This window comes from Phacochoerus africanus, chromosome 12, assembly GCF_016906955.1.
Source record: "Phacochoerus africanus isolate WHEZ1 chromosome 12, ROS_Pafr_v1, whole genome shotgun sequence".
NCBI classification, from domain to species: Eukaryota; Metazoa; Chordata; class Mammalia; order Artiodactyla; family Suidae; genus Phacochoerus; species Phacochoerus africanus.
This window is the reverse complement of record NC_062555.1, coordinates 65,342,388-65,365,680: the sequence shown is the minus strand read 5'-3', so window position 1 is coordinate 65,365,680 and position 23,293 is coordinate 65,342,388. Positions and strand designations below refer to the sequence as shown.

The 23,293-nt window shown below is 47.4% G+C and overlaps 1 protein-coding gene across 1 annotated transcript in view; it reads left to right on the top strand.

Annotated features, from left to right (window-relative positions):
• Window positions 1-23,293, top strand: part of PROSER2 (proline and serine rich 2) — a 44,455-nt gene that overhangs the window by 7,990 nt on the left and 13,172 nt on the right. Inside the window, exon 2 of the mRNA XM_047755109.1 lies at window positions 10,599-10,816. Coding sequence (XP_047611065.1) covers window positions 10,679-10,816 — 138 coding nt within the window. The 5' untranslated portion in view covers window positions 10,599-10,678. The remainder of the gene's footprint in view (window positions 1-10,598; window positions 10,817-23,293) is intronic.

Here is a 23,293-nt window from a genome sequence, read left to right as displayed (position 1 = left end):
TTGTTTTGTTTTGTTTTGCTTTTTAGGGCCACACCTGCGGCATATGGAGGTTCCAGGCTAGGGGTCAAATCGGAGCTACAGCTGCCGGCCTACACCACAGCCACAGCCACGCAGGATCCTTAACCCACTGAGCGAGGCCAGGGATGGAACCGGCAACCTCATGGTTTCCAGTCGGATTCGTTTCTGCTGTGCCACGACAGGAAGTCCCAAATCGCTATTCCTGTTTAAACTTATTCCCCTCCTGCTCCACATTTGCCCTTGATTGGAATCTATAGGTTGACTGGGAATAATTTCTCCTCAATTTCAAGGCTTTGGTCTCTGAATATGACAGAGGGATAAAGGATGGTTGTTGCAACAAGGTTTACATGTATGAAATGACTCCTACATGTTTAAGCTTTTCTTGTAGATCAAAGGTCTGTTTTAAGGATAATCTAAGGTTTTAGAGTTTTAAAATATAAGTTTGGTGTTCATAGCCACAGTATTTACAGTAGCCAAGTGGAAGCAAGCCAAGCGCTCATCAGTGAATGATTGGATTAAGAGGATGTGGTATATGTCAATGGAATACTACTTAGCCATTAAAAGAATGAAATGCTGCCAATTCGCAGCAATGTGGGTGGACCTAGTGAATATTATGCTTAGTGAAATGAGTCAGAGAGAGACAAACACCATACCACTTATGTGCAGAATCTAAAAAATAATACAAATGCATGTACATACAAAACAGAAACAGACTTACAGACAGAGAAAACAAATTTATGGTTACCAAAGGGGAGAAGGGAGGGAGGAAGGGGTAAATTAGGAGTAGGGGATAAACATATACACGCTACTACATGTAAAATGTTCAAGCAACTAGGATATACTGTAAAGCACAGGAAATTATAGTCACTGTCTTGTAATAACCTATAATGGAATATAATCTGCAAAACTACTGAATCACTATGCTGTACACCTGAGGCTAATAACACAGTATTGTAAATCAACTATACTCACATAATATATATATATATTTTTTTGTTGTTGTTGTTGTTAAGTAATGAATACTAAGTCAATATTTGGAGGCAAATATTTTCCAAAATCCTGTGGCCATAGCTTAAAAGAGAGAGAGCTTTGCCCACAAGGAGCCTGTAGTCTGAGGAAAAGGAATTACGTGCCTAATGAAATCTGCCGTGGTGAGTGGTATCAGAGTGACAAAGGTGGCATCACGTGGTTGACGAGTGGTGGAAAGTCAGTGGCTGGCACTGAGGGAGGCAGGCAGGCGAGGGGAGAGTCGCGAGCGCATCCTGAAGGAAGCTTGGAAGTCTGCCACGGTTTCCGAGCCAGGCTTTGAAGGCGAGGAGGAGAAGGGTGGGGAGGCCGTGCAGCGGTGTCTCGAATCCAAGCAGAACGTTAGGGAGACCAAGCTGGATGGGAGGGTTTGTGTTGTGGAAAATCAGGTGGAAGAGAGAAGGTTGGGCTGGGTTCACGAGACACCTTAAAGCCCTGTGTGCTTACAGGTAGGCTCCGTGGCAGGTTGGTTAGGAAAACAAAAATCGTGCCAACGTGGACGGGCCTGCCGTCCCAGAAGGGCAGAAAACTTGGGAGAGAATAAACTACAGGAGCCAGAGCTACTTTTCCCTGCCTTCCGGGTCAGCGCTGTACGTCTGTGTCTACAGGTGCATCTTTGGTTCCTCGAGGGCTGGGAGGGACAGAGACTGTCCTTTAGGTGTGAAATGGGAGCCGGGACTGGACGTTGTGCTATCAGATGTGTGTGATCACTAGAGCTCATTTTTATGGAGTTTGTCTAGACATTATTCGTAGGAAAAGAAATGACATGATTAAGATCAGCCTAAGAATTGTACTAAGGCCCTAATAAGTTGGATGGTAGAAAAGAAAGAATATCGGGACTCCGTTTCCTTTTAACTTGGGGGTTGGGTTAATAAAAATTAAAATATGTGATATATAAAAATACAAAAAATAAAAGCGTCTTGACATCAATCACAGCTTCATCTTCGAGGTGACTTATCATAATACAGATGTGATACAGTCATTTGAGAAAAAAATTTTTAAAAAGGACTGAAGTTTGGAAGGAATATTTTATTTGTTATTTTTTAAATTAAAGTACGGTTGATTTACAAAAAAAAAAAACCTCACTTTTTTTCATGCCCTTCACTCCCATAAAGATAGAAATTAGCACAGAACCAGAGAGAAACCTGTAAAAGTAGGACCCACCTTTGTCTTTGAGGAAATGGGACTAAAGTACCCGTCACATCAGTATGTGATCAGACAAATGACAGTTGGCAAGAGCTGCAGGCATTAAGGCCAACAATGTCTGTTTTGTGTTTTCTGATCATTTCATCTAAGAGTATACCTTCCATTAAATACAGCTCCTCCTGGAGCTCCCATTATGGCTCAGCGGAAAGAAACCTGACTAGCATCCGTGAGGATGCAAGTTCGATCCCTGGCCTCGCTCAGTGGGTTAAGGATCCAGCATTGCCGTGAGCTGTGGTGTAGGTCACAGATATGGCTCGGATCGCAAGTTGCTGTGACTGTGGTGTAGGCCACCAGCTGTAGTTCCGATTCAACCCCTAGCCTGGGAACCTCCGTATGCCATGGGTGTGGCCCTAAAAAAAGAGAAAAGGCAAAAAAAACCAGCTCTCCTCTTTACTTTCACCCACTGCTTAACTGTAGGAAAAACCCATGCGTTGTAAGGAGCTGTGATGACTCAGAAACGATTCCCACCATGAAGCTCCTTCATTTTTAATGTCCTTGAAGGTCAAGGGGGAAAAAAAAGATGAAGTAATGACATCTGCAGCAACGTGGAACTAGAGATTCTCATACCAAGTGAGGTGAGAAAGAGAAGGCAAATACCATATGGTATCCCTTATAAGTGGGACCTAGAATATGGCACAAATGAACCCATCTGGAGAGCAGACTTGTGGCTGCCAGTGGTGGAGGGAAGGATGGATTGGGAGTCTGGGGACCAGCAGATGCAAACTATTATATATAAAGGGTCTACTGTAGAGCACAGGGAACTATACTCACTATCCTGAGATAACCCATAATAGAGAAGAATATGAAGAAGAATGTACATATATATGTGTGTGTGTATAACTGAATCACTTTATTGTACAGCAGAAATTAGCACATTGTAAATCAACTATACTTCGATTAAAAAAATTTTTAATAATCTTTTTGAAAGCACCTCGGCTGTTAAATCGTCATATTGGGATTTCTCAGGATATAGCCTTAAAGGTGATTTCTGTCCTAAGATTGTTTTTGTAGGTTTGAGAACAAAATTCCTGTGAATGCAAGTCAGAGAGAATGAGATGATGGAAGGGTGGGATGTGGGTTTGTACAAGGATCCAGCCCTGGGGGATGGCCCACATGGGGCGGGGGAAGTTTTTTAGAAGCTCATTTCTCGCCCTTGCCCAGCTGAGCTGTGCTTCTCCTGACTGCTGGTGGTTCATGGTGGTGTCTGGATGGGGCTCTGGGTCTCCTGTCCTAAGCCTGGATCACAGTCTCTGCGGTTCAGAACCCTAAGACGCAATCTGGATCTTTTCTTTTATGAGGCGTTTGCCTCAGCAGTGAGTGGGAAGTTTTTTGTTTTTGTTTGTTTGTTTGTTTGGCCACATCCATGGTATGCGCAGTTCCCCAGCCAGGGACTGAACCTGTGCCACAACAGTGACCCATGCAGAACAACACTGGATCCCTAACCTGCTGTACCACAAGGGAACTCAGAGCAGTTCTTTTTTTTTTTTTTTTTTTTTTGCTTTTTAGGCCACACCCTCAGCATATGGGGGTTCCCAGACTAGGGGTCTAATCAGCGCTACAGCTGCTGGCCTGTGCCACAGCCACAGCAACACAGAATCCCAGCCATGTCTGCGACCTACACCACAGCTCACGGCAATGCCAGATTCTTAACCCACTGAGCAAGGCCAGGGATCGAACCTGCAACCTCATGGTTCCTAGTTGGATTTGTTTCTGATGCGCGCCAATGAGAACTCCTGAGCAGCTCTTTTTAAAGTGTAACCAGACATGCTAATGAGCAAAATTAGCTCCACATCACTTGGTTAAGGAGGATCAATTTCCAACTCACATTGAGAATTGCAGAGACAATAAGCACCCTTGTGATTTTGTTCAGCTCGTCTGCGGGGCATCTAAGCCTTAGAAGACGTGATTTCCTTCCCCCACCAAGTGGGGCAAGGCCTAGTAGTTGAATGTAAGGGAATTTACAGTTTAGATTCTTCAGTAAATTGGATCAGGTCAACCTTTCCCTGGCTAATTTCAAGCTAAATTGTGATCCAGGAAAAGTTTAAACTTAGGGTTTCTCCTTCCTGGTAAAGCCACCTTTAGTGTTTTCCTCCTAAATTGCCCCAGGATTTGGAGATTGTGTGTGTCTCCCCTGATTCCTTCATCACATCTCATCTGTCCTGTGTCAACTCCTCAGATACCAGACCTTTCAGCGTTTCCCGAATGATACAATGATCTGGTAAATTATTTCTTCACACCTCCAGGAAATCTTTCTTTTTGTTTTGTTTTCTTTTGTTTTTCCAGCACTTAAAGAGTTAGGTGTGTGCAGCAGTCCCACTCCAGGGGCATCTATCCAGAGAAAACCCTGGTACAAAAAGATACCTACACCCCAGTCTTCATTGCAGCACTATTCACAATAGCCAAGACATGGAAACATCTAAATGCCCAGTGACAGAGGATTAGATAAAGATGCGGTACATCTATACAATGGAATATTACTCATCCATAAAAAAGAATGCATACACTCCAGTCTTTTTGTGTGTGTGTGTCTTTTTAGGGCCGAACCTGCAGCATATGGAGGTTCCCAGGCTAGGGGTCCAATCGGATCTGTAGCCACTGGCCTACACCACAGCCACAGCAACTCGGGATCTGAGACACATCTGCGGCCTGCACCACAATTCACAGCAATGCCAGATCCTTAACCCGCTGAGCGAGGCCAGGGATCTAACCCACATCCTCATGGATGCTAGTTGGGTTTGTTAACCACTGAGTCACAATGGGAATTCTATATCCCGATCTTGATTTCATCACTATTCACAATAGCCAAGACATGGAAGCACCTAAATGCCCATCAACAGAGGATTGGATAAAGATGTGGTACATCTATATGATGGAATATTACTCATCCATAAAAAAGAATGACATAATGCATTTGCAGTGACATGGATGGACCTAGAGATTGTCATACTAAGTGAAGTCAGTCAAAGACAAATATTATATGATATCACTCATATGTGGGATCTAATAAAAATAACACAGAGGAACTTAGTTATAAAATAGAAACAAACTCACAGATTTCGAAATCCAACTTAGGGTTACCCAAGGGGAAACAGTGGCGGAGAGGGATGACCTGGGAGGATGGGATTAACACATACACCCTACTATATATAAATATAAAAGAGATAACTAACAAGGACCTAGTGTATAGCCCAGGGTGTCTACTCAATGTCCTGTAACAACCTATATGGGAAAAAAGACTGGATTATATGTAAATGTATAACTGATTGACTTTGCTGTGCACCTGAAGCTAATACCGTATTGTAAATCAACTGTACCTCAATACATTTTTTTTTTAAAAAAAAGAGGTGTGTGAAGAAAACAGTGGTATGAAGTAGACCATTGTCTCTATAGGATGGACAGCAGAGCGTGGCCCCCATTCACCCACCTGTCACCACCATTGGGATGTGTCTGCAGTTATGGATGTAAGATACAGTGTTGGGTGTACTTTCGGTGTATATCCATGGATGGTGCTAAGGATCTAGTTGCAAGTTTTTCACTCCGTGCATTTCAAGATCTGTCCATGCCTTGTCCAGTCAGTTGCTTCTGACTGATGAACGGTGTCCTCTGTCACAGAGCTAAACACAGGGATGGCTGATGAACAGCTTCCCCTATCACAGAGCTGAACCCAGGGATGCATCCAGAAGATCTAAAGAGACAGTTCTCCAAAGAAGACATACAGATGGCCAAAAAACACATGAAAAGATGTTCAGCATCACTCATTATTAGAGAGATGCAAATCAAAACCACTATGAAGTACCACCTTACACCAGCCAGAATGGCCATCATCCAAAAGTGTACAAACAATAAATGCTGGAGAGGGTATGGAGAAAAGGGAACCCTCTTACACTGTTGGTGGGAATGTAAACTGGTGCAACCACTGTGGAAAACAGCATGGAGATTCCTCAGAAAACTAAAAATAGAATTACCATTTGATCCAGCATCTATCCAGAGAAAACCACGACTCGAAAAGACACTTGGACTCCAATGCTCATTGCAGTATGATATACAATAGCCAAGACATGGAAACAACCTAAATGTCCATCGACAGAGGAGTGGATCAAGAAGATGTGGTACATATACACAATGGAATATTACTCAGCCATTAAAAGGAAAGAAGGGCATTTGCAGCAACATGGATGGACCTAGAAATTATCATGCTAGGTGAAGTCAGTCAGCCAATGAGATACCAACATTATATGCTATCACTTCATGTGGAACCTTAAAAAAGGACAGACGGAACTTCTTTGCAGAACAGATGCTGACTCACAGACTTTGAAAAACGTATGGTTTCCAAAGGAGACAGGTTGGGGGGTCAGGGGATACACTGAGGGTTTGGGATGGAAATACTATAAAATTTGGTTGTGATGATTGTTGTACAACTATAAATGTAATAAAATTTATTGAGTAATTTAAAAAAAAAGGATACATCCATCTGCCATCAGAGTTGACACCATGTGGAAGAATTAAATGTGGAACTTAATAAAAATGCATTATCCCACAGACATACTCAGTAGGTCTGGGTCTGATCCGTTGCTGGATTAAAGACAAGTGCCTCAATCAAGTTCCTGTGGGGAAGAGATATCTGGTACCTATGTCTCTTTCTCTGGTACCCCGAATCTGCTCTGTGTGAACTAGCAGAACAGTCAACATCAGAAAAACGTCTAAGACTAGAAAGGAGGATGGATTTCAGCCTGAAGCAAGTATTGATTGATAGGATGAACTTTGATGCCGTGATCCGTGGGGAGTGGGTTAAAGGTGATTGCTAGCTTTTAGGAGAGTAGTGACCTCGCAGTAGTGTTTCAAGATTCATCCAGCAGGAGAATACGGCAGAAATATGATCCAGAGTGGAAAAAGCGAGTCAGATGGGGTAAAATGGTCCTAAACTCAGGAGTGAGCCCGACGAACATTGTGAAGGAAGAATCAGCAGGGCTGGGCAGCTGGATGGTTGTGAGTGGCAGGAGGAGAGAGGTGTCAGTGATGTCCCCAAAGCTGCTTGTGCCTCAGGATGGGTCTGTGACAAGATGACTCAGCTCTGGCGAATAATGAATGGAAAGACCTAGTTCCTTGTGCTGCTCTGTGGACCTGACTGTGGCCTTGGAACATTGATGGAGAGTGGGTGATAGAGGAAGGAGGGCTGGATGCATTCCCTCAAGGTCATTCTAGGTCTTCCTAGAATGGACAGGAAGGATGACGAGGAGGAGCTGCCATGCTCTCTGGCTCCAGGGCATTCACGTCGGGGGCTGACTTGCCTCACCAGCCACAGCCCCACCAGCTCCCCTGGCATCGTCGGCTACGGTCCCGTGCTCAGCAGGTGGAGATTGACCAAGACTATAGATTCCTTGTGAGCATCTCCTGAAAACCTCGACCTTACCAGAAGAGGGTGTTACTAGTGAATACTGAGAAAGGAACACAGGAAACCTATGAGAATAAACAGAATGCACACACGCGGCGGCTCATGTTTCTGTCCTGCGCTGTTAGCTTTTGGCGACCCCTTCATGAGCTCGCTCCTCGCCCTGGGGAGAAGTCCGTTTCCCCATCTGTGGGGCTGTCTTAGTCTGCGTCTAACCTCCGTTTTTGCAAAGTGCAGTGTTTGCAAACACAAAACTCGAGCCCTTGATTGGACAAGGAGGCTGAATGGGAGAGGGGCACGACCTGACTCACAGCTGCGGCCACTCTGTCAAATGTGTCTGCTCCTGTCTCTTTACCCCAGGGTGTCCCCGTTCCAGGGCAGACCTTGTCCTCCTGCCCAGAAATCCACACCCCACGGGGGTCCTCCCATGGAATTCTGTAGCTAGGGTTCCTGGGGAGCTGGGACCAGGGAAAGATGGACGGCTCAGCCTGTGCAGGATGTCGAACCAAGGTTTCCACGTTCTCCCCGACAGCCTCTACCTTCTGGAGAATTCTGACTCTTCATTCAGGCAGATAATTTATAGACGTCTAGACGACAGTTCTACGGCGTCAGAATAGCCTTTTAAACAAATGTTTATTGGTACTGATGTTGGACGGATTGACAAGGTTGGGCTCGTTCCAGGTGGACAGCAACGTGCAGAATGACTTCTGCAATGACGGCAGCACCAGAGAGAGCCTGGGTCTTGGGTGGTGCGGGGCCCACGTGCTGTCTTCCCCCTGCAGACCCTGCCCCACCGACCACGCAGCTCCCTGGGTCCCTCCCTGAGCGGGACCGGTGCTGCCCTCCCTGTTGTGTGGGGAAGACCGGCTGCCCCCTCCCCTCCTTTCCTCGGAGCAGTGGCCAACTTAGCTCAGGGATGAGGCGGCAGCGCTGAGTCAGTGGGTGGGAATCCTTAGGGCAGAAGAGATCCCAGAACCGCCTGTCTTCTCTGCACCTCCTGTCCCCCCTTCCCACGGGCCCCGGCCACGTATGGGGCCCCAGGGTATAGCTGTGATACCTCCGGCTGCCTTCATCCGGCTTTGTCACCAGCCACTGTCATGAGCACACGTAGTGTGCCCACTATGTGTGTGCATGTGCGTGAGTGTGTACTAGACTCATCTTAGGCACTTAATTTTTTTTATTTTAATTTTTTTGTTTTTGGGGGCTGCACCTGCGGCATATGGAGGTTCCCAGGCTAGGAGTCGAATCAGAGCTGGAACTGCCGGCCTACACCACAGCCACACCAATGCCATATCCGAACCTCATCTTCAACCTATGCCACGGCTCACGGCAACTCTGGATCCTTAACCCACTGAGCAAGGCCAGAGATTGAACCTGCATCCTCATGGATACTAATCGGGTTCGTAACCTGCTGAGCCACAACAGGAACTCCCCACTTAATTTATGAGAGTGATACTTTGCAGAGTTTCGCCACAGATATCTGAATGTCTGAGTTGCATTTTATTGGCTATGTGGACGGTTTATATCAAGTCCGTGTATTGTTTGGGCTTTCTTATTATTAAACAAGTCATAAAACCTTTAGCATTTCCTTAAGTCTTTTTTTTAATACCATTTAGAATAATGGCAACTTACAAAAGGGATATACGCTCAGAATCTCTGTTCTCTAGCCTGGCTTCTAAATTGCCATTTGACTTGTGCCAGCCTACCTGCGAAATAAAGAGAAATGGGGGGAGGAATAGTTTCTTTTTTATTATATTTATTTATTATTATTTTTGACCACTGCCTTTAACAGCTGGACATGGGATCTCAGGTCCCAGACCAGAGATTGAACCCCAACTACAGCAGTGAAAGCACTAATCCTAATCACTAGACTGCCAGGGAGCTCCCTGGAATAGTTTCTTTTTTAACCTGTTCTAATGTCTTCAGGGTTGCCCTGAGATCTCTCGGTAATTTGGGGTCTTAAATGACAAGTTCCCCCAAAGGTGTCCAGTACTGATTGAGCTTCTGCGGGAATAGTTATGTTTCTATTAAAAATTAATACACACAAGTGTGCACACACACACCACACACACTCACACGCCCCAGATCGTACAGTGGTGGTTAAAGCTCACGTATTCTTCCAGGTGCTTGTAAGCCAACCTGGCAGTGTTTTCCGTCCCGGGAGGGGGGGTGAGCATCCGTGACTCTCCTGGCCATGATACCAAGTCCTGTGTAATGGACGGGAGGCTTATTCCCTGATTCCCAACTAGTCTGGTCTTTCAGAAGGTTCTGTTGAACTCCATTGTCTATTGTTCAGGGGCCGAGCTGAATTTCCTGCTGAAACAGTCAGAGGACTGTATGAGACTAAGGAGCTCGGCTGAGGGGACAGTTTCAGTGTCTTTGTTCCTGGAAGTGAGGACATGAACTTCCTGATGGGATTAATGGATGGGACCTCAGTGTTTCATGCAGACATTGCAGTAGGATCGTGGCCTCTGGGGAGTCTAGCATCTCTGGGGTGCCAGCTAGCCTTCCGTTCGTCATTTATTAGCTGTTGTCACTTCAAACTATGAGCTGAAATGAGGCTGGAAAAGGTACCAGAATGTTGTGGTGTGAAGCAGAAAAGACAAATTTACGTGCAGCCCAGGGAAAGCCTGGGTGCGCGTGTGACGGGGCCTGACCGTACAGCCCCGGAGAACAAAGGACGGGACCAGAACGTGATTTCATCAAATTTTCAGCACCAAAGCCATTTTCAGTCCACCAGCTTCCCTTAAAAACACTTCCTACGTCTTCTTGATGGAGAAGGAGATAAAGGAGAAAATGAGCATCAGCAAACAAGCTGACGTAGGGTCCTAATTATCTAGGTCTTAGTGGGCGAGGCTGTGGACCAGCCGACACCTGCCACTGGTGCCCTTGCGCCGTGAGATCAGGCCTTTGCTGTCTGGGCTCACTAACCCTTGTCCTCTTCTGTTTCTTCCTCCAGAGGTGACCCCCTAGGGGGCATGGGACCCCGGCCCCTCCCCCGCCTCCTGTGATCGAGCAGCGGCCCGGGTTGCCGTGGGGATGCCTGTCCATCACCAGAAGTCAGACTCTTGGGAGATGGACCCTGACTTGTCGCCGAGCTGCAAGCTTGGGGACCTGAGCCGGGGAAGCAGTTCGGACAGCCGGACCAGCAGCGCTCGCTCCAGAAGTCTCACTCTGGTGAGTAACCGTTTCTGTAGTGCTCCGTGTGCCCGAATACGGGCTGACTCCATCCCCCCCTTCGGGACTCTCAGACGGCATCCTTTCGGGGGTGACTAGCGTGACGTTTTGGAACACTTGCTTTGTGAGGCGGCTTTTCGGTGTTTATCGTCTGCCGACGTGCACAGTTGAGAGCGTTAGCAAAGGCGGTGATAGCCTGGAGAGCACCGTGCCTGAAGGTGGCTGCCCGCCCCGGCCAGGGGACCACTGCCTCTCAGGGCCGGTGACTGGGAGAAGGAACACACCTCCCAGGGTAAAATCAAATCCGCTTTCAAACAGATGTTTAACTCTTTTGCAAATATAAATGCTTCTGCATCCTTTTCTCTTGGAATCCAGAGCTTTACATAAGCGTCGACAAGCTTCAGCACGTTCACAAAAAGTCCTTACAGTTCAGAGATGACTTTTGGCCCTTCCTGCCCCTCAGGATAGTCATCTTTTAAGATCGAGACCTTCATATTCATAGAGGGAAGGACAGGACAGAGGCAGCGTCGGAGCTCAGTAGTAACAGTCTGCTGTTCATCTCAGTCCATCTTCTGATGGGAGCACAAATTTCCTTCCGCGACCCCGAGCCCTAAAATTAACCCTGGCTCTGCTGAACATCAGAAAGAAATGTGTGGAAGGTGATTGGTTGTAATGATAGAATTTTATAGACTCCGACTTGCATATTTTCTTTTTCTCAACTCCCAAGGTAAATGTGTAATAAGTATTGTTGGATTGATTCACTGAAGGAAAAATATATTGCAAATTACTCTCTGAATATTTGAGAACTTATAAATTCTTAAGAATGGGGAGTTTGGATGAATTTTTTTAATTTAAAAAATACATTTAGGAGTTCCCGTCGTGGCGCAGCAGAAACAAATCCAACTAGGAGCCATGAGGTTGCAGGTTCGATCCCTGGCCTTGCTCAGTGGGTTAACGATCAGGCGTTGCCGTGAGCTGTGGTGTAGGTCGCAGATGTGGTTCAGATCTGGCATTGCTGTGGCTGTGGTGTAGGCCGGCAGCTACAGCTCCGATTTGACCCCTTAGCCTGGTACACTCCATATGCTGCAAGTGCAGAAATTTAAAGACTATATTAAAAGACATATTGAAAGATACGTAGAGAAGACATGGAGGTGAATACTCCGGTCATTCGTGGAGTCTGCCCTCCAAAGCTGGTCAGGAGGCAGCCCCCTCTGATGCAGAGGGCATTCCTAAAACGTGGCATGGCTTCCTTAAGAACCAGAGTTATACTGCTGAATAGCATTGAGAACTTTGTCTAGATACTCATGTTGCAACAGAACAAAGGGTGGGGGGAAAAATGTAATTGTAATGTATACATGTAAGGATAACCTGACCCCCTTGCTGTACAGTGAGAAAATAAAAAAATTAAAAAAAAAAAAAAGAACCAGAGTCAAAGAACTGCGCCGTGGAGGTGGGGGGTGGGTAATAAAATTGAGAATGGTCATCAGATGGCCTTGAGCTTGGAGGAAAGGGGTGTGGAGCATTGTGAGTCAGTGTTTGAATTCTTTCCTTGCCTTTCACATTCATTTTCTTGTTGAACTTGAGGCAAAGCTCTGAACATCCTTTGAATATGGCCTCTTTTGATAGAAAGTTGAAATAACACCTGCTCTCTGTCTCCTCCTGGGGGAGACCAGAATCCCAGATAAGTCAAGTGCTTTGAATCTGGGGCAGGAAAGTTGCTACTTTTCTTTTCTCTTTTGTTTTTTTTTGGGGGGGAGGGTGAAGTAGAAAAGAATAGCTTAATTGCTAATGCCCCCAAAATTGTGTGTTCCTCAGGCAAGTTGCTACTTTTCTGTCTGCGTTGCAGTCATTTAGGGTCCATTCTTCATATTAACCCGCGGATGCCTCCTCTGCTCTCACCCTCTGTGGCGCCTCAAAGCCATGTCTTCCAGGGCAGATAGGACTTGACCCATCTCTACAGACTTGTCCTTGGCGGGCTGGCATTAACGGCTCTTCCGTGCTGCCTTCCGTCTCTTCTGTGTCCGTGATTTATCCGTCTTCTCAAATGCTGACACGTTGTTCTCAGAGTGAGGACCCAGAGGTGGCGCTTAGCTGCCACCACAACAGAATAGGTTGTGGATTTGCTTTCGGGGGCAGCAGATCCTGAGACGGAGGTTACAGTGCCAGAGGCTCATGAAGGGTGTTCCTGGGCTCAACGTTTGGAAGGAAGAAGCAGCAGGATCTGGGCAGAGAGAGAAGCCGGGCTGTGATGCACACCTAACAGAGGCCTTAGCGGTTCCTCGGGCACCAAGGGTGGAGCCTAGATACCCATCCAGCCATCAGCCCATGGATGCAGGACACCCCTACGGGGAGGCACGACCTTGACACGACAGGTCCTTCATCCCCAGGGTGATCTAGAGGGCAGGAAGGTGTGGGTGGGAGAAAAGGAACAGAAGCCTCACCATGGGACCAAAGCTACCAGAGCAGCTGCAAGACGTCTGAACTGGAAGAAGCAAGGTTGTGAAATGGATTCGGGAAGTTGACAAGAGATGCCCTATAAATACAGCTCTTCACAGAGGGTCTGTCTAAGCAGGTGGGCTAGTAATTCCATCATGCGGCACATTTGCAGAATATGCGTCACGCTGACGGTCAGAAGGTCATTCCCAGAGGGGCATCTCCAGAGACCAAAGCTCTTCTTCGAAAGAGGTCTATTAAGTTTCAGCTCCAGACTCACATAGTCTGGACATAGTTTTTGGTAAGATATCAGAAGTGTCATTAGGTTCAAAGACAGGAAAGATTACATCTCACATTTGTAAATGGGAGGAGATCAAGGTGGGCCAGGTGAGAACAGCCTCATGCCTCTGAGCTGCCCGGATGGTGTTGGGCCAAGAAGGGTCTCCAGGGGAGGTGAGTAAGGATCAGAAGGACATCCCCCAAGATACATATAATTTCTTTTAAGTCCTCACCAATCTTTGGATTTTTGAAGTTGCTTTCTCCTTTACCAACCAATCAGTATCCCGAAAATTAGCTCAGAATAGTAATAAACACAAGGATATGAGAGACATGTCTGGGTTCAAATTCAAATGCACCTCCCTCAGTGACCTGGGAAAAGTTACTTAATCGCCGTCTTCCTTAGTTATACAAGGGGGGTGAGTGGGATAATGGTTCTCCCTCAAGGGTTACTGTAAAGAGGAACGCCCAGCATCTAATCAGCGCTTACTCATTGCTGGCACCAGCTTCCCTTTTTCAGCGCCCCGTCGGCCTCAGGCTGAGCATAATGCCACTTCATCCTGCCCCCATCCTCTCATTTAGGTCCATGCCTTTTCTTTACTTATTTTGCCCTTTTGTCTTTTTAGGGCTGCACCTGCAGCATATGGAGGTTCCCAGGCTAGGGGTCTAATCGGAGCTGTAGCTGCCAGCCTACACCACAGCCACAGCAACGCGGGATGGAGGCCACATCAGCAACCTTCACCACAGCTCACGGCAACGCTGGATCCTTAACCCACTGAGCAAGGCCAAGGATCGAACCCAAGTCTTCATGGATGTTAGTCGGGTTTGTGAACCGCTGAGCTACGACGGGAATTCCAGGTCCATGCCGTTTAGATTCAGCTCTTAGCAGCAGCCTTCTGAATTGCTTTCTTTGACCAGTAAAGATGAGAAGAAGGTACCTCTTCCTCCCCGCAGTGTTCTGCCCATCTTACTGTGGGGCATCACTTTGAATTTAAATGAAAGACTCTCTGCCCTCTCTAGTTCTTTCCTATCCAGTAAAAATCTTACGGTAGCACTATGATGGGTTCGATTTCATCTGTATGTTCATGGCTGTCTGTAATACAGCATAGTAACGCAAAGGGCATTAGAAATTCTACGTTCATGAAGTGTATCATTCAGCTCTACTCCTGTGAGGGGGTTGGTTCGTCCCACTCACTTGTCCATCTCACACGTCTGATGGAGGACGTGTCCTAGTCCTGTTCCAGTACCTTCTACCTAGACCTGTGGACTCTTTTCAAGTGTTCTCCTTTATGGAAAAATCATTGAGCCAACTTTAGTTGTCGTCTGTTTTCATTTCACAGTCGTGTACCGTGCTTAGACCTGACACATGGAAAACGTGGCATTTGGTTTTAAGTGGCAACTAACGTTTTCTAAACAACTGCAAGATGCTTGACCTTTTTTTTTTTTTCTTCTGTTTGTTGTTGTTGTTTTGTTTTCTTTGTTATGGCTGCACCCAGGGCATTTGAAAATTCCCCAGGCCAGGGGCTGAATCTAAGCTGCACTTGCAACCTACACTGCAGCTGTGGCAACACCAGATCCTTTAAGCCACTGCACTGGGCTGGGGATCACACCCACATCTCCACGGTGACCCAAGCCGCTGCAGTTGGGTTTTTAACTCACTGCGCCACGGTGGGAACTCCTCACTTGACTGTTACAAAACACCGTGTTAACAGCTGGGCCCTTGGAGTGAGTGACCTGTCTATACACCATTACAGAATCTGTAAACTTTTTACAAGTCCGATGCCCTCAGACTCTCCTTTCTGGAAGTCTCAACTTGAAGAGTGTCTATAGGTTTTTATTCTAAACCCTCAGTGTTTTTTGTTTGTTTGTTTTCGTTCCCAGGCTAGGGGTCCGGTTGGAGCCACAGCCACCAGCCTACACCACAGCCACAGCAATGTGGGATCCGAGCCACGTCTGCGACCTACACCACAGCTCATGGCAACGCTGGATCCTTAACCCACTGATCGAGGTCAGGGATCCAACCCGCATCCTTGTGGTTCCTAGTCAGGTTTGTTAACCACTGAGGGAACCACGAAGGGAACGCCTAAACCCTCAGTCTTTTTATGACTTGTCTCTTTAGAATCAGAATCAACCAAAGTAATTTCTCCACTCCCTGTTTTTCAGTCCCTGACCTCATAAACAATTCGTCAGTAACAGTGTTTTTAGGTCCCCAGATTGTATGGGGTTAATTGCACCCCTTGGGGGGCTCTCTAAATAAAAGACAGTGCACTGTGTATTTCTTTTAAGCAAAGGCTATTTTTAAAAGAAGATAAAACATTAATGCCTGATGTTAAAAGAGAGAATTGTAAAGTTTCTAAACACCAGTTGAAGTGCTGCCCGGGATAACAGATCTTTGCTCTTTAGGAACTTCTGAGCCAGTACAAGTTAAAAATTAAAATAGCTGCTGAAGTAGGATTGCTGTGGCTATCCACGTGGCCGCCTTCATGCCCCGGCTCTTGCAGAGGGCGGGCGGGGTGTGTGAGCGCCTTATCACTCAGGAGGCTGCCTCGGTTTGCGTATGTACATCATCTATCTTGCAAGGAATTCCTCCTCTGAACATTTTCTAGCGAAAGTGATAGTAGCTAGGACTAAAACAAATTGGCCAAATCCTTGTATACTTGACTAAGTATTGACTAAGTATACAAAATTTGAAATGTAAGAAGGACAGCTTCCGTGCAGTACAAAGTTGGCAGTGCAGTTCTAGAACTCTCGAGAGGTGGTGGGGATTCAAAATCCATGGTTCAGGAAGGATTCAGAGACAGTCATAAATGATAGCTCTTCAGGGCGACAAAGGAAGCTTTGGGCCTAGGGTGACATATTCTTAACCCCTTAAACCCCTTAATAGTATTAACCCCTTAATAGTATTGATACTAGGGGCACACCGCCGGTGCCAGGGCTGCCTCGTGCCAGGATTCTAGGTTTTTATTCCGAGTGTGGTCTTGCATCTGCTCTGCCCGCGGGCACCCTGGATCTTCCTGCAGCCAAGTCCTATGGAACGTCATGATTGCATACACTTTTTTAAGGGCATTCTGGAAACATCTCCAGTCCCCAGGCCTGCTTCCTAGTCCCTCTGACTTCTAACTCAGGCAAAAACAGTGATCCAGATCCACTGATGAGTTTTTGGAGGTTTGCTCTTCAGTGAGCCGTCTTGAAACCCTCCCGTCTCCCTCCGCGGACAATGTTGCGGCCCCAAAGCCATGCGGTGAGTGAGTCTATGACCGGAGAGCGGCGCCCGATCTCGCTTCCTTCTGCGGTCGTTTGCCCCCGCCCCGTCGGTCATGGAATAGGAAGATCATAGGAGGGTAAAGCGCAGGGGTGGGTTGGGGTGGGGGTGCGAAGCCATCCATGTGGCGGGCGCAGCGCGACCTCTAAGTGGTACAGTGTGAATCTGAAGGTTTCAAGGAAAGGATGCAAGGCAGAGGCGTGGAAAGGAGAAGCTGAACCATCAGTAGAAACCCCATCGTCCTTTCAGCTCTGGCTCCTTCCCCAGATGGAACCCAGCACTTCCCGGTCAGAGCAGCTCTTTTAAGGCAAAGCTGAATAGCCTTGATGAAAGTTCATTTCAGTAAATGCCCGCTACACACACAATCGCAGCAACGACGGAATAAAAAGCCGTGTAAATCTTTTCGCGGCCTCACAGCCCAGGGACATGACAGCCACGTGGAGCCCCAGGATGGGGGGACCCCAGTTTACGAGGGGTCTCACACATGATGCCACGTACTTAAGGCATTTCCACCCCAGTGGGAATCACTTTATCGAAGGGCCAGTTCCGAGAAGCTGAGGGCCGCTAGGGAGCCCAGGCATAACCCTTCAAAGCCCCGAGTCTCTCCATCTGTAATCAAAACTCTGTGCCTACCTCATTCCGCACTGGCTTCCTTGTGTCTCCTTCCGGCCAGAAGTATGGGTTTAAGTAAACCACAGTGGAAAATTACAACAGGGACTAGTTAGAAATGACCATAATTAAACCCTTATTCCAAAACCGTGGGAAACCCCACTGGCACTTATGGTCCCTCGTCCGGGGTCACCAAAGGAAGCGTGGCATTCAGTGGTGTTCAGAGCCAGGTGGGAAGTGCAGGAGCAGCCAGCCCTGTTTTCTTCTTACTGCTGCGTTGTGTTTCAACTCCGGGGAGGGGGAGGGGGAGGGGTCTCTCATCAACTTGGTTGGTTGGTTGGTTGGTTGATTAGTTTGGCCTCCCTGTGGCATATGGAAGTTCCCAGGCTAGGGGTGGAATCGGAACTGCAGCTGCCAGCCTACACCACAGCCACAGCCGCTCCAGATCTGAGATGCATCTGTGACCTACACTGCAGCTTGTAGCAACACCAGATCCTTAACCTCCTGAGTGAGGCCAGGGATTGAACACGCACCCTCAGGTTCTTAACCACAGCGGGAACTCCTCAACTGGGGTTTTAAAGTAATGAAATCTTGGAGTTCCCATCGTGGCTCAGTGGTTAACGAACCTGACTAGGAACTGTGAGGTTGCGGGTTCAATCCCTGGCCTCGTTCAATGGGTTCAGGATCTGACGTTGCCATGAGCTATGGTGTAGGTCTCAGATGCGGCTCAGATCTGGTGTTGCTGTGCCTGTGGCTGTGGTATAGGCTTGGTGGCTACAGCTCTGATTAGACTCCTAGCCTGGGAACCTCCATATGCCACGGGTGTGGCCCTAGAAAATGCAAAAAAGACACCCCCCCCCCAAAAAAAAGTTTGTCCTCCAGCACAGGAGCGTGTTCCTCTCGGAGTGCCACGCTGTGGCTGTCATCTTTGTGCGGGAAAGGTTCGGCCAAACCGAGACAGGGGCTGTCCTTGTGGGAGACTGGTACAAGGTGCCATACAATTACAGCAGCAGACCCGGCCTTTTGAATTTCCTGAATACATTAGCAATTATTTCTTCACAGCCGTAATGTACAGATTAGGGTAGAAGCATATGAACTTCCACATTCTGGAAGCAAAACCGTGTTTCCCTGGGAGGCTTGCAGACATCACCTGAAGTCAGCATGCTGGGTGGGGTGGCCCAGGTGGGGAACGATTTTCTGGACAGTTCTTTCCACATCTCGAGATCCATAGCCTGAAAGAGGAGCCTTTGACTCCACAGCCCAAATTGGCGCATTAAAAACTCCACTGAGGAGTTCCCATCATGGTTCAGTGGTTAACGAATCTGACTAGCAACCACGAGGTTTCGGGTTCGATCCCTGGCCTCGCTCAGTGGAGCTGGGGCGGTGGTGTAGGCCGGCGGCTACAGCCCCGATTGGACCCCTAGCCTGGGAACCTCTATATGCCGCAGGTGCGGCCCTAGAAAGGCAAAAACAAAAACAAAAACAAAAACAAAAAACCCTCAACTGAAAGAAAGGGATTTTTTTTTTTTTTAATTTCTGCTGTCGCCTGTTCCCTTCTAAATAATAGGGACAAACTTAAGTTCTCCCGTTCACCTCTTCCCAAGAAAGCTGCTGTGTTTTTTATCTCCGTTTCCTACCTGCCTGGTTCTTTGGGAACTGAGCTGGAAGATCTCCTGTCCAATACCACCAGAGGTCAAGCAGGGGCCACCACGGCCAGAGGGCCGGCTTTCTTCCTGCCTCACATGGGCCACCAGGCCACTGCCTTGCTTTCTTTTCTTAAATATAACAGCTCTGCTGGGATATAATTCACAAACCATGCGGTTCACCCATTATTACAGCATGCCGTTCAGTGGTTTCTAGGAGATGGACAGAGGCAGACAGCCATCATCATAAGCAAACTTAGAACATCTTCGTCACCCCAAAAGAAACCCCGTGCCCGTGGGCAGTCACCCCCCCAACTTCCTTCCAGTTGCCCCGGGCCCTGGGCAACCACTCATCTGCTTCCTGGCTCCATAGCGGCCCATGCTCGCCGCCCTGCCTTCCCCGCTCTGCCCCTTCCCCACGTCTTCCTCTTTAAGCTCCGGCCTGAGGGGCAGTGTCAGCATCTCTTGGGGACAGAGGCGTGGACAGGACTTCTCTCGGACAAGGCCTATGCGCCCCTTTTCTGGCCCTGAACCCCACAGTCCCCGGCCCCTGGCACGGGGCTTTCTCTGTGTCTGCCATCTTTCGTCTCTGGCACATGCCAAGTCCAGGGTCATTTGGAGGGCACTTCTTATTGGGGGAATTAGGCAACTGAGTCCCCAGCATTTGGGGCCCACCCCCTTAGGTCAAGGCTCAAGGGCAGGCTGATAGCAAACAAGTCACCCAGCCCATCCTCCAGCTTCTAACCCGAAAGACAGAAACCCCGGACAGGTGAGGATGCAAGAATCCAAGTCTCCGGGGACCAGGGGCTTTGATCGCTGCCCGACCTGGTGACATCTGATTTGTGTCTCACGTTTTACCAGAGCGCTGAGGGAGCAGTGCCTGCATGAGGAGCCTCAGGCAAAGATGTGTGAGAGGCAGGTGTCGAAGCTTGGATCTTAGATCAGCACGTGACTGGAAAGGGAGATAAGTCAAACAAAATAGAAAGCCGGTGTAGACTGGTTCCGGGCTTGGCCGCACTGCGAAATCCTTGTACAACCCTCAGAAAGTCACTGCAGTGCCTCTGAACCCGTTTTCCTGCCCTCAGATGTGGGAGCTGGACTCACTGACCTCTGGTCGCATCTCTTAGCCTGTGGGTCCTGTGGTTTGTTGCACAACATAAATGGCTGACTAGACGCTTCCCTCTCAAAGCTTCTCCAAACAAAATTTTGTGCTGGGGATCTGTGCTCTGAGATTGGATTAGGCATGCAAGGTTGCTTTTTTTTTTTTCGCGGGGGGGAGCCCACACCTGAGCATATGGAGGTTCCCAGGCTAGGGGTCTAATCGGAGCAACAGCCACTGGCCTACACCACAGCCACAGCAATACCATATCCGAGCCAAGTCTGCAACCTACACCACAGCTCACAGCAACACCGGATCCTGAACCCACTGGCGAGGCCAGGGATTGAACCCACAACCTCATGGTTCCTAGTCGGATTTGTTTCCACTACGCCACAATGGGAACTCCCTACCCCATTCTTATTGCGCCTCACTTAATATGGGAAACTGGCCTGTGTCTTAAGCTGATGGTCTGTTACAGGCCAGTTGCCTTTTTAATTCTATTGGCTTTCCAACCAGAGAGAAATTATTATATCCAGCCAAAATGGATTATCAGAAATCTTGGGAATAACTCTATTGAGACACTGAATTGGGGAGGTCAGAGTAGGAGGAAGGGGGTAAATGGCATTTGTTTATTTCCCAAGACTTTTAATTTAACAAATAGTTGTGGTGAAGACATTTTTGGGCTCTGGTCATTATCATCATGTCGCCCTAACAACATCCGTGGTGGTTGCAGTTAGTAACTGCAGGGGTCTTGGTCATGCCGAGAGCCCTAATCCTTTCAGACTTGCAGGGGTTTTGATTGTTGTTGTGGCGTCTCCGAGCTGACCTACTGTGCATGGAGAGAAGAATGTGACATGGCTTAAGGTGAATCTGGGGAAGCAGGGCTGGGTGCTGTGAGCTGAAGGGTGGGGAGGATAATCTAGCGAGTCTCAGGCAGACAGAGAAGCAGCAGGAATGCTGTCCCCGACGTGTCGTGGCCCTCCAAATGACCCTGCTGACCCGCCGTACGTCTGGAAGAATCCCGAAATAAGTGGCACCACCGGACCTCTAATGAAAGCGTCATGTTCTGGTGGCTGGAGGGTCAAGACAGACCTGCAAGGGAGGAGGCAGCTGTCACTGTGGTCACTGTAACTGCTTCCTGGACACGAGACCCCGTGTAAGCTTCGTGCGTGGTTTCCTTTGAAGTCATTTGTCTACTTTGTTTCCGTATTCAGTTGTCCATACTGTTTCCTGTTTTCCATACTATAGCCCGCATGATCTCTCCAAAATAGGCACTGAATTACCCCTGGTCTCTCTTTGGTGATCTCCCACCTACTTCTTTCAGGGTCTTGATGACCATTTCCTCTTCAGAGTTTTTCCACATCATGCCCCTTCCCCAGGAGTGTGAGGTGATAGCCCTACTGTTTCCCCACCACCCCAGAGTCACCTCGTCACAGCCATTTCCACCCCCTAAAGTAACTGCCTCTTTTCTTATCTGAAGCCCTCATTAGATGAGCTCTCCCAGACAGCAAGAATGTAATGTATACCCTGTATTTACATTGCCTGATGCTTGCTCGCTGCTCAAATATTTGAATGCATAAGTCAGGGAATGTTGTGGAAGTTGGCTGGAGGTGTGGCGACATTGAAATTGGACCAGGAAGGACAGGTAAGATGGGACTGTGTGGCTGTGAGCCCTGCTGACAGAGAAACAGGTACGGGAAATAGCAAGTGATTTGATTTGATTACAGGGCAAGAGTGAGCAAACACCAGCCTGTGGACTACATCTGGCCCCTTGCCTGTTTTTGTAAATAAAGTTTTATTGTAACAAAGCTAAGCTTCATTTACATATCACCTGTAACGTTCATATATGCTGACAGACTTGAACAGTTGCCCCCATAAAGACTGCAAAGCCCCAAATGCTTCCTCTCTGGCCCTTTAGAGAAAAGGTTTTCCAGTTTTCTGTTCTCTAGTCACAGAGTATAAAAGGGAGGGGAGAGAAGGAGACACTGGACAAGCGGGTAGGGCCAGATCCTGGATTCTCAGAACAAAGGGTAAATCCCTTGGTCATGTATTCTGTAGGCACAGAGGATGGCTAAAATTACGACGCAATTTCTTTTATTAAAACCTAGTCCTCTCTTCTTTGGTTCAGTGCTTAATAAAAAGTATTACACAAGGAATGCTTTGTGCTCATTTTCCCTTCTAGTATCTTGCTGCTCTTCTGATGTCCCCTCACACTGATGCTCTTAAAGAGGGAAAATTGAAGTTCTTACGGGCCACACAACCGCTAGAGATGTAAACTGATAAAATTACAGAGACCTCGTTGATACCAAACTGTTACAATTTTAACTGGAGGGAGTTCCCATCGTGGCACAGCAGAAATGAATCTGACTAGGAACCATGAGGTTGCGGGTTCGATCCCTGGCCTCGCTCAATGGGTTCAGGATCCGGTGTTGCTGTGAGCTGTGTTGTAGTTTACAGACATGGCTCCGATCTGGTGTTGCTTTGGCTCTGGCGTAGGCCGGTGGCTGTTGCTCCGATTAGACCCCTAGCCTGGGAACCTCCATATGCTGTGGGGGAGGCCCTAAAAAAGACGAAAGGCAAAAAAAAAAAAAATTCAGTGGAGAAAAACTGCTCTTAAAATCAGCCTGTTCCTCCCCCAGCACCATCCAATCTCAGAAGAAGTAGAGCAAAAAGATATGCCATGAACTAAAATCTTAGGGCTCATTGTTTCCTAAATTCAAACTCAAAAGCAAAAAAGGAAATACGTACAAAACTTGATTACAGTGAAAGGAAAATTATAATCTGTCTTGTGAATATATATGCAAAAGTTCTAAATAAAATATGAGCAAGTCAGATTCAGTGATGTATAAAAAGCATGGCACAAAGTAACCTTTCCACAGAAAAGAAACTCATGGACTTGGAGAACAGACTTGTGGTTGCCAAGGGGGAGGGGGAGGGAGGGGGATGGACCGGGAGTCTGGGATTAATAGATGCAAACTGTTGCATTTGGAGTGGATAAGTAATGAGGACCTGCTGTTTAGCACAGGGAACTATATTCAATTACTTGTGATGGAACATGATGGAGGATAATGTGAAAAAAAAAGAATATTTATATATATAAATATATATTTATATATATAAATAAATATATTTATTTATATATATGACTGGGTCAT